We start from the raw sequence: 11,716 nt of genomic DNA, 5'->3' as shown, positions 1-11,716 counted from the left end.
CCAGCGCTGCCGGGTAGAAGCACCGGGGAGGGAACGCTCCCTGCTCGCTGCGCAGCAGAAACTCACCTGCTTCTGGATGGAAAAATGATTTAGGAGAGGGGGCTACCTTTAGATGTCCCCTCTGCTTTAACAAAGGCAATTCCATTTCCCTACCCCTTTGCACCTTCTTCAGAGAGAATGGCCTCACAAAACGTTTTGTTTCAGGAAGAACGCATTCATGAAAGAGGACACCTTGCCTTGGTTGGCATCTGTTGAAACCCTAGCAAATACCTTCCGGGGAGAGGTGCTGCTGGAACAGCCCCTTCCCACTAATGCACGAGGATATTAAAACCAATGCCAGCTTTGCCCACCGGCCCCAGCCGGGCCAGTGGATGGCCCCCAGGAAGCAGATTCCCCACGGGGGAAGTCAAACAGGCACTTACTCGGATTCACTTTCACCCCTGGAGAAGCTGAAGGGCAAAAGAGATGGCACCAAGCTCCCCGGGTTGTGCCAGGCACGAGTGTTGTTCCTAAAACTCACCGACTCCTCATCATCTCTGTCACAATGTTAATGAACTCATAACGTGGTATAATTAAAAACTGAGAGTGTGTCAGGAGGCACAGCCTCCTCCAGTTCACTTCTCCTAATGCTGTCAAACCTGGTTCATAGCACATTTCTGAGATATTAATTTAATTCCTCTATTTTATGTCAATCAGAGAAGATGATGTTCCCCTCGAGGACGGTGGAACACGCCGGATCAGAATCTGAAATTAAAACACGAGGCACTTGGGGAAAGCCTTGCTTCACCCTGTGGTTTCCCTGCTCCAGCACTGCCTGCCTGGCTGTTCGCAGCATGGTGACAGAAACAATTCTATGGGAAAAGAGGGAATGCACGAGAGCTCCACACTGGGAGCAGGTTTATTACAGGATCTCTCAATGCTTCACAGACACCACGGCTGGGGCACGGAGAACAAAGTGAGTGGGTGATGCTGGGGCAGGAACAGACCAGCAGCTCCTCCTGGAGTGACCCAAGCTCTCCTCTTGGAGGGAGAAACCCAGAAGGGCTCTGCTCCCTCCCATTCTCCAGGTGAAATGGAAAGGATCCTCTCCACTCCACGGGGAGGACTGCAGCCTTCTGGCAGAGGTGTGGTCCCCACCGGCTCTGAGAGACTCCAGTCAGCAGCTTTCCAGGAAGGCGACACTCCACAAATCCCAAAGTAGAGAACACTGTGCTCCCACCTCCTCTTCCTAGGTGTCAGTGCCCTCCTGGAGCATCCACAGGGTGATCCAAACCACTGAGAAACTCTCAGGAGCAAGCAATCCTCACGTAGCCCCCACTCCAGCAGTTGATCCACACACAGGTGAGACGTGGAGCACATCCTGCACCAGCCAGCTCCCTGGTGCCAGAAGCAGGATTGACAAATTACAGCCTTCCTGCACCTCCAGCACACACCCTGCACAGGGAATTCCGAGTTCCAGCCTTCCTGCACCTCCAGCACACACCCTGCACAGGGAATTCCAAGTTCCAGCCTTCCTGCACCTCCAGCACACACCCTGCACAGGGAATTCCGAGTTCCAGCCTTCCTGCACAGGGAATTCCATGTCTGAGTTGGCTGAATTGCCCCTGAAATTGGTGCTCCACACGTCGATGAGCTCCTGGTGGACCTGCTTAGAGCCACCAGCTCTGCCTGGACTCCCTGGCTCAGAACTAAGGGCTGTATTTCAAAGTGGAGACAGTGATCCCTCAGGAGTGCCAGGGTCCTTCACTCCTCCCTGTGGGTCCTTCGGAGGGGGATCCTCCAACTCCAGTCCTGGCACACCAAACTCTTCAGGTTTTGCTTTGTGAAACACCCCGAGCACACCTGAACCCTTTAAAATCACTTTCCTCCACCACCAGTGATGGAATAGATCAGCTCCCAGTCTGGGTTTTTTGGGCCAAACTTCACCTTCCTGCCCCAGCTCACACCCGTGTGCCGTGGAGCCCCCGCTGCCCTCGTTTCCCACATCCTGACAAACTGCTCTGGCAACAGCCCCCCGGGGAAGGTGCCGTGTCCAGCCTGGCCACGGGTGCCACAGGGGTGCAACTGCCCCTGCCCACAGCCCGAGCATCACACAAGATGCCAGCTCCTGCTCCATCCACCCACAGCAGTAACGGTGCCACAGACCAGTTCTGCCCCCATTGATCCCCAGGACAAGCCCAGAAATCTCCCATTTTCCCCACGTGATCTCCTATCGACACTCATACTAACGCTCCCTCCTTTAAGCATGGAGAACTCATTCTTTTCCCCTCCCCACTGCCTGGATTCCACCAATTTCCCAGGGAACTGATCCTTTATTGAGGAGAAGCTCATCCATGGGCGCTTCCTGTGGAACACTCCGGCTCTGTTCCACACAAAAGGCTTTTGTCCGGATCCCAACGCGAGGGCGAGACTCTGCGACCAACGACGACACGGGCCGTGTTTTTGTAAAAATTTTATTTGTCAAAGAAAAAAAGCAATGGCCAATTGAAACCTACATCATCGTTTAACTCCAATTTTGGTCTTTAAATTTAGAGAAATGACTTATTTACTTTTTTTTTTTTTTAAAACAAACCCCCCTTTTTCCCCTTTAAGGTTTACCATCTACTCGTGCTGAATCCTTCCAAGGAGATTGCTCCAGCGTACCTCTCCAGGTCCTCGCTTTGCTCCTTTTACCAAAAAAATGCAAAACTCCATCGTGCATCTTAAGGGCTCCAATCGTCAAAAATAGGAAAAAAAAATATCTTTGGAATAGCCAATTGAGTTGAATAAAAAAAAATCCACACGAATGCGGTTTGGTTGGGGCAGGAATCCACTCCTATGTTCCTGGTAATTTGATCCCGCTCCATGAATCCTTGTAATTCAGCCTCCCTATCCTATCCACATTATGATTTGAATCCAATGATCCAGCTCCAAGGATTGGGATCCAGTGAGCCCTCTCCAATCCAAACCTTTATAACCAGCAAAACCAAAAAAGAGGAGGCAAAAAGTTAGATACTGTAATGAAAAAATAGGATTCTGGGGAATGATCAGTTATGTTTGCCATCAATTAATTCAGATGTACAGTAATAACTATCAATTCCCCAAAACAAACTTTCCAATGGTGATGCTCAGATAATTTCTTTAGAAATGTTAATTACTATTTGGAGGAAACATTGTAAATATTTACAATATGTCAACTGGAAATGCCAACATACTCAGCGCATTGGTGGGTACGAGGTTTTGTGGTTGTAAAAAATGGTTTTACTAAACTGGAAAAGCTTTAACTGCTCGGTCTATCCACCTACTATGGAATGGCTGGACTACAGCTGCACTCCCAGCTGGAGGGAACGTTTACAATCGGTGTTTTCACACGGATCGTGAGTCAATCGTGAATTAGTCTGAGGGGGCAGGGCTGAGACTTAAATTATTCCCCGCTAGGTTTGCTATTTTTATTTTGCTTTCATTCTGGTACTTATAAAAATGCAACAGCCACGCTGTATCAGTCACACAGAGGACATGCAGATTTTAGCAGTATTGATATTATACTCTGATTGCAAGTTCTACTACAAGTGTACGGATACTACGGACATGGACACTTGTAACCAAACGCTGCGGGACAAATAAACCAAATAACTTCCCCCCCGGCCCCGGTTACTCCTTTAGAAAACTAGAATGGAATAGAGAATTACGAAAGCAGGGATGTGGCCACAATTGCCCCCCCAGAAAAGGAAGTTTTAAAAGAGAAGAGCAATCGCAGCCTGCGGTCACGAGGACATGCCTGAAGCGACACGTGGGGACACGTAGGTGCTGGGCCTCAATTCCCCTGTCTCTCAGTATAAGGTCAATACTGCCAAGTTCATCTGTGACAATAGCACTTGGAGTCATACCATTGCCTCCATTATTGATCTGATCCTCCTCAATCCTCCTTTTGACAATCCTAAAATGATTGACATGTGCTCCACAATCCTTTAATCCAAAGCATTCTTAATCCATCTCTTCAGATATGTCTACAGAAAGACACACGAAAAGGCAAGATAAAATGTAAGATCCCCCAGAAGAGACAAGTTAGCCACAAACATCCCAACATCCCCAGCTCGTCTCGACCACAGCGGAACACTGAGACATTTACACAGCAATACCACAGCTCCAAGAATGTTGGTATTGAACTAGAACTAAACCAGAACAATCCTGACTGACAGCAATTAAAATACAATTTACCAAAGACAGGAGGGGAATGTCGGTGTCGAGGAGCAAATACTCACTAGGGATTTTACACAAGAATGCAATTCAACACTTCAGCCAATTCGAGTAAAACAGTTGGAATTTAAAAAAAAAAAAAAAAAATAATGAAAGACTGTACTAAGTAAAGGAAAACTGTGTACAACATGGGGTTCTACAAAAAGATCAGAGCTAGAGTGATGTTTATGTACGAGATCGGGATCTGCTGTGGCGGGGAGAGTAGCGTGGAGATCCTCTGCTTCTTCTTGGGGAATAACTGCGGCTTCTGCTGTTGCTTCGACTACGGCTCCTGCTACGACTACGGCTGCGGGACCGAGATCTTCCATAGCTTGGGCTTCTTGGGCCATCAACTTTAACACGGATGTAGGCAGTTTCTCCCTATTGAATAGACAGAACTTTCGATTGAAACGTCGAGGCTTCAGGGCCATGTTTCAGGCATGCTGACAGACTGCAGACAGCGTTACTACGGCCGGGACAGACAGCACAGCTTACACGTCTATGTCCAGCCTGACCACACACTTATTTAGCTGCTTCCTAACCAAACAACGGCCACCACGCTTTCCTTACCTTCAAATCCTACTGTTAAGCCCCTTGTATCCAATTCTGGCCAAAGAAAGTAAGTGTGATACCTACCTCGTGAGATCTAAATTTAGTGTTATCCAGCTTTCGCACAGCGTAGGTCATGTCTTCCTTCCGCACAAACTCCACGACACCAGTGCCATCTCGGAAAACATCAGCATAACATACATCACCTGCTTCACGCATGTGATCCTTTAAATCCTGCCAACTTCCACTTGGAGGCAGCCCTACAGAAAAAAAACAAAAACAAAACGTGACTTTAAAACCGCATCAGAGCCTCACCTCCTGTAGTGCAGCAGAGCAAAGGAGAGGAGCGCTCAGCAGCGTGGGGACACCACTGCTCCCCTCCCAAAGCACGCGGGGCCACGCTTTTCAAGGAAGAAGCTCGCAGCAGCACCCCCGGGGGAGCACTTAGGCTGAGAGAGAGAGAGCAATGACTCACCCGAGACGATCACTCTGTACTCCGAGCGCCGGGACGGGGGGCCGTACCTGCCCCGGGGGGCTCCTCCTCCCCCGCCGCCGCCGCCGCCTCTGCCGGTGCCGCGGCCGCTCCGAGGGAACTCCACGCGGAGGCGATACCCATCGTAGTCGTAGCCGTCCCGCCCGTAGACGGCGTCCTCCGCGTCCCTGCGGGCGGCACGGGGCGGGCGGTGAGCGCGGCCGCCGCACCCCCCCCCCCCCCCTCCTCCAGCCTTTGTTCCCGCTCCCCGCCCGCCTCTCCCCGCCCGCCGCCTCGCCAGGCCCCGTTAGCGCGGCCCGGTGCTCCCGGGCGGGCAGCGGCGGCTCCGCCGGGGCTCGGGGGGGGGGGGGCAGCGCCACAGGGGTCTCACCTGGGGTCCTCAAACTCGACGAAGGCGAAGGGCGGGCCCCCGCGGCGGTTCTTCAAGTCGATGTCGCGGATGGCGCCGTACTTGTAGAACACGTCCTCGATGTCCTTGGTGCGGATGTCGGGGGGCAGGTTCCCCACGTAGATGCGGCAGTCGTTGTTGCCGGCCGGGCCGCGGATGACGCCGCCGCCGGACATGGCGAGGTCGGCAATGTTTGCGGCGGCGCGGGGCGGTGCGGGCGGCGCGGGGCGGCGGTGGCGGGGCCGGGCCGGGCTCTCGGAGCGCTCGTCACCTCCCCCGACCGCCGCTTCAAAATGGCGCCCGCGGCTCCGCTCGCGCTGCCTCTGCGCGCACCGATCTCACCCCGGGACGCAGCACCGGCCGCAGCACCGCCCGCGCTCGCGGCGGCCCAGCCCAGCAGCGCACGCGTCCTCCGCCGCGCCCTCACCCTTCCGCCCCGCGCGTGCGCGGTGCCACCGCAAAGTAGTCCCTCGGTCCTTGCCGCCGCGGAGAGGCCGAGTCCGTGCGGGGGCCGCAGCGGCGGGGCGCGAGGCTGCGGGAAGCCCCGTTACACCGCGAGGAGCCTGCGGTCCCCGCGGCAGATAAAAGACGCTCCAACCGGCAGCGGCTTGAAACGGCGGAGGCCGCGTGACGTCACGTCCGGTGCGGCGCCCCGCGCCTTTAGGCCCGGCCGGGGAGGGCGCGGCCCACAATGCACCGCGCGGGACGGCGGGCGCGCTTGGCGCCAAGCGCGGGGCGGCTCCCACAATGCACCGCGGGGCGGGCCGGCATGGCGCTGCCCCCGCCGTGCCCGCCGTGCCCCCGCCGTGTCCCCCCATGGCCCCGCCGCGTCCCCCCATGGCCCCGCCGCGCGGTGAAGGGCCGAAGGGGGCAGGAGAAACGCGGTGTGCCGAGCCTCGAGACGGGACAACAGCGCTGCGGCCGCTCCCCGGGGGGCAGGACCCAAAATGGCCGCGCCGGGGGCTGAGGGGGGCGAGGCGGGCCCCGAGCTCACGCATCTCCTCCGGTGTTTGAGGCGCCTGCGGTTGGGACTTGGCGCGCTCGCGGTGTGTTTTCCCGTTGCTGAACGCGCAGCCTGGTTCCTGAGGGCTCTTGCGTCCAGCATTTGCAGCTGAGCGCGATGGGCTTGGCCAAAACCAACGTTAGGAATGGGCTCGACTTGGTGTGTAAGTTAATAAAAGTGGGAGAACAAAAAGCGTTAAAAATTGAGGCGAAGTCGCATCCCAAGTGGATGCATTTGAGAACGCTGCTGAGGGCTGCGTGCTCCTGCTGAAGAGTGTTCTGTACAGTGCATTTATGAGGGTTTAATGTAGGGTCACATGAAAAACAGACCCAAAAGAAGGCAAAAAAGGACAACCTGGGGAAGAAGCAGGACGACACTATCCAAATCCGTCATGTTTATAAAATTGCAATTTGAATAAAGGCGCTTTAAAATAACCGGAGTGCTGTGCATTGTCGCAAAGCCCTCGGAGATGTGTTACAGCAGCTTTAGAGCGGAGAAACCCCTTCAGGTACTGCAGAAATGGGGGTGAGCTGGGGCTAACAGCCACCGGCATTAACGATCTCGTGCACTCCAGGTGTGTGTCGGCGAGGGAGCCGCGGGTGTTCGTGTCCCGCGGGAGACCTGCAGAGGCCGGGCCGCTGAGACCCCCGTGAGGGGTCGGGAGGGAGTGCGGAGAAACGCCCCCGGGGCTGACGAGTTCCTTCAGGGGTTGTGGAAAATGCCTCCTGCTGCCTCTTCCTTGGAGCCCGTCATTTCTCACAGTTAATGAAAAAATGTATGTTCCTCTAGAAAAACAGACAGGAAGGGTTGTTTTTTTTTTTTTTTTTTTTTCAGGACTGTGTGGCTGTTACAAGTGCTGCTCGTTTTTCCCCCCACCGAGGTAGAAAGGCAGCGCGCCTCTGCCCCAGGGTTTTTAAGGAGGAATGTCCCTGCTGGGTCGCCAGGGGGTTAAAAAACAGCAGCGAGGGGTGAGAGAGCCCACCTTACAGGTAAATTCACAGCTGCCTGGGCGCGTTCTGCATCTGTGACAGAGTTTTGGGGTTTCACAGTTCTCTCTGTAGTGGGGAGCAGCCACCGCGGGCCCCGCGTGGATCTGTGTAACCTCAGGGGGTGATTTGGGGCAGATAATGGGCTTTTAGGATTATTTAACAAGCTGCTCACAGTTTAACAGGCTGTTGGGTTATTTGCCAGCTCACCAGGAACACTTTATGGAGTTCCCATCCCTGGAAGTGCCCGAGGAACGTCAGGAGGCGGCACTCAGTGGTGACAGGGTGGTGATGGGTCAAGGATTGGGCTGGGAGATCTGGAGGTCTTTTCCAAACTATGATTCAGGGATTCTGTGATCCCTGGCAGTGTCCAAGGCCAGGCTGGACGGGGTTTGGAGCAGCCTGGGACAGTGGGAGGTGTCCCTGCCCGTGACACAGGGTGGCACTGGATGGGCTTTAAGGCCCCTCCCAACCCAAACCTTTCTGTGATATAAAAAAAAACCTAACAAGTCCTCTTGCCACAAAGAAAAAAAAAACAACCAAAACCCCACAAAGATCCTGATTATGCTTTTCCCAGGTGTAGGGAAACTCCATCCCTAGCCAAGAAATGAGTCTCTATTTTCAAAAACTCATTAAAACCACTGAAAGTTATTCTTAAAGGCATCATAAACCAATGGTAAGTCTGCCTGCTTGGTGAAAACCCCGTTGCATAATTTCTTTTGTGTCTTAATAATCCTCATAACTGCCCTAAATTATTCTCTTAATTACCTTAATGAAGTGTCTCTTTATAGCAGTATTAGGTGTTTTCTTCCTCATTACTTTCCTTAGGTCTGGGATATCACTGGATGTTTAGTTGGATATGCTGCACAATACTTATTTCTCAGAGTCATTTTTGGCTCTCTAGCAAAACACACATGTGGGGAATTAATAAGTTATGTAGAAAATAAATTACTGGGAAGGCAAAGGCAAATAATCTTGCTGAAAAAAAAGACGCCAACTACTGTAAAATGACAAGTTTTTGTCCTCAAAATGGGAGCAGTGGAAACCAGGGCTTTCCAAGGGAGAATAATGCAGATATTACCCACATAACATCATTGCTTCTTGTCATTCCTGATGAAACTTGGGAAGCAGGAGGTTTCCCAAGCAGAGCTGCAGGGCTGGGGCTGTGGCCCACGGCCTGTCCTGGCCCAGCTCTGTCACAGAGAACCTGTTTGTCCTAATCCTTGCTACAGAGCCATCCAGCTGGATTGGTCCTGACTAATCTTACTGTGTTGCAAAATACCAGTTCATCAAAGCCCAGATTGTTTGGGAGAAAAGGGTCGATTTTTAAGAGGCATCTGAAGTAATTTTTTTTTTTTTTGAGAGCTGAGCAATGAAGTGTCCAAACTTGCCATTTCCCTCCTGTAACTGTCCTTTGGAATCTGCTGCTGGAGGGGTTTCCTTGGCATTTCACCAGGAACTTGAAACCACACAGGTTGTGTCTTTGGAGTGGAATACAAAGCTGATCTTGTGTGTGTCCATTTAAAATAGTGCTTCAAAGTGATCAAACTTACTGGTTTGCATGTAGGAAAAAGATCCAAAAACGTCAGACTGACTTTTTCAGAGAAACTCTGAGCTTAAGATAAGACAAGGAAAGTGTGTGTAAGCTTGAAAATAATTCCCATAGCAGTGGATGGTGACAGAGCTCGTTTTGTTTATGCAGATTTAACTGCAAGCAAAGAGATTTCCTCTGCACATGCTGGGGCATGTCTGGATGCAAACAGAAAACACAGCACACTGCCAGTGGGAATTTTTCCTGGAAGCCAGCCCAAAAGGACACACACAGGTGGGGACTTAAAGGAGAAAAGCCAGACGAGCAGAAGTAACACCACTGGAATTCAAATCGTCCCAGGTGGATTGGGAATGCTCATTTTTAAAATTTCCAAAACCCTGCTGTTTTTCCTTCCTGAGAACAGCCACACCCCACGATGTGTTCAGATCCAAGGTCCCTGGAGCAGAGTGACGGGGCACAGGGAAGCAGAATCAGTTACATTGTGCATGGTTATTTGCTGGGCTGGTAGCGATAAAAGGTTAATTTTTAAATATTAAAAATAATAAAAATAATGGGTTTGCTGTGATTTCTGCTGTCTTGTTTTCATGTTACTTGGATTTGCAGCGATTCCCACATGCTAGCACACCATGGCCGGGGCTGGGAGGGAAAGGGGCAGCAGTTAGCACAGACCAGAAATTTTCAGCGAGCCCCCCCAGCCCATTTTCATGGATTTATTTCTCTGGGAAGACATTTCTGTTCGTCCAGAGCTCTGCCATTGCTCCCTGCCTCCCGCTGTCACCGAATATCGTGGCAGCTGCTTGCATTGCTCTTCCCTCTCCCTGCCTGGTGGGATGCTCCAAGGCCTGACGAGGAGAGGGAGGAAAATAAATGCAAGCTGTCAGTGTAAATAAACCCGCTAACATTTATTCCTGCTAAGGAATAAATAAGCGGAAAGGAGCAAATCCATTCGGGTTGCTCACTCCAGAGGGAACCTCGCGGTTTGGCGGGGACAGGGCAGCGAGGGCTTTCCTGCAGCTGCTCCTTTTCCTTTTGCTGTTTTTATTTCCCTGTGCATTTTCCTGGAGTTGCCTCCTTTCCCCTCGAGGCATTCCCACACTGCAGGCGTGTGGCACACAGCTGACTGAGCCGTCCACGCTGGGATCCGCTGAGGAGCCGCTGCCGTAGTGCACCGGCGGGGCCACGGGAGCTCACCGGCCCCTCCTGGCACTTCCCTTCCCACCACTTGTGTTCCAGCTGGGAGTGAGCAGTGCCATCCTGATACAGGGAACTGGAACGGTGTTTGTGCATTAGAGGTATTGATCGCTGTCACCATCCCTGCCAGGACACGGCAGGGCCACGGCACAGCCACGGCCAGCGGGAGCTCTGCACTTACACATCCCAGGGATGTCTCTGGACGGGCCGTGCCACCCAGCCAAGCCTTGGGAGCGTGGATGGAGCTGCATCTCTTTGTTCTCCAAAAATAACCCAAATTTGCCAGGCCTGAGTGGCTTTTAAAAGGTTTTCCATTAGCTTTCCGTGGAGAGCCGCTGGCAGCGCCGCCGATGTCCCCGCTGCCTCCCCAACTCGGGGTTTCAGCACCACGTGGCCCCTGTGGCATCACAGGGGTTTGCTGATTTTATTTGACACAAGGAACTACAACAAGAGAGAAATGCATTAAGGTTGGTTTCAAGCAGAATATTTTAAAATACAAATAAAGTTTTCGGAGCTGTTTTGTGGGCGCTGTAACTTTATGTAAACACTGGAGGAGGCGAGGGACTGTGATAACCATGTGAAACAAAAACTCACAGGGACCAGGGCAGGAGGGACACTGAGCCATATATTTTTCCTGTCGGAGCTCAATGAAAGGCAAATAAACGAGGGAAAATAAACTCAACGTTTACAAAAGGGCCAGCGTGGGAGCAGCTGCCAAGGTTTGCTGATCCCAGTGCCCAGGTACTGCTGAAAGCATTCTGCTCCCACTGGAAATACTGTTCCACAGCATTTTATTATCCAGACATTCCTAGTCTAGGAAACCTCATGGTTCATATCCCACTAAATCTTAAGGAGAAGGATGCAAAGTAAGTGCTTTTAAATGAGCAGGTTAAAAGATGTGTCAGAAATTAGGAGCGGGGCCCCAGCAGCAGCTGTTCCATGCTCTTCTCTGCATAACTAAACTAAATGTTTTAGTTATTATACATAACTAAAACATGAAATATAACCTCTTTTTTTCCTTTTCATAGTAGGCCTTTTAGGTGCAGTTTCTTGAGGGCAGTAAATAGGAATATCAGGCCTTTGTCAGCTGTGTCATTTAGAGCATGAAAGATGGATACAAATTTGATCATTTCCCAAGAAGCAGTATTTTTATCCTCTGAAATACACGTGAGAAAGAAAGGACCCACGGAGAAGAAGCTGCCTGGGATGAGGAGCCTGGGCTGGCAAGGGCAGGGAGCTGCAGCACCAGTAAAAGCTGCAGTTCCTCCATGGGAACCAGTTAACCATAAAACCAAGGCCTTGGATAATGTCCTGGCATACCGAGGACTTTACTGCTTCT

General features: G+C 52.0%; 1 protein-coding gene across 1 annotated transcript; it reads right to left on the bottom strand.

Moving 5' to 3' along the window:
- Positions 1–2,437: 2,437 nt before the first annotated feature.
- On the bottom strand, positions 2,438–5,918 carry SRSF1 (serine and arginine rich splicing factor 1). The gene is made up of 5 exons (XM_053961254.1): positions 5,628–5,918; positions 5,240–5,424; positions 4,852–5,024; positions 4,410–4,596; positions 2,438–3,986 (listed from the first exon to the last, which is right to left on the bottom strand). Exons 1-5 carry the CDS (start codon positions 5,819–5,821, stop codon positions 3,964–3,966), a joined length of 762 nt encoding a protein of 253 aa, XP_053817229.1. The 5' UTR covers positions 5,822–5,918; the 3' UTR covers positions 2,438–3,963.
- Positions 5,919–11,716: the final 5,798 nt, after the last annotated feature.

This window comes from Vidua chalybeata, chromosome 20 (genome assembly GCF_026979565.1).
Source record: "Vidua chalybeata isolate OUT-0048 chromosome 20, bVidCha1 merged haplotype, whole genome shotgun sequence".
NCBI lineage: Eukaryota > Metazoa > Chordata > Aves > Passeriformes > Viduidae > Vidua > Vidua chalybeata.
This window is presented reverse-complemented; position numbering and strand designations above follow the sequence as displayed.

Excerpts from the sequence above, each read along its gene's own strand:
- SRSF1 (XM_053961254.1), bottom strand. The coding sequence starts at position 5,821 with ATGTCCGGCGGCGGCGTCATCCGCGGCCCGGCCGGCAACAACGACTGC. Across the intron at positions 4,597-4,851 it reads CTAAATTTAGATCTCACGAG|GGAGAAACTGCCTACATCCG; the intron begins GTAGGTATCACA and ends TCTATTCAATAG. Across the intron at positions 3,987-4,409 it reads CCACAGCAGATCCCGATCTC|ACATATCTGAAGAGATGGAT; the intron begins GTACATAAACAT and ends GTCTTTCTGTAG.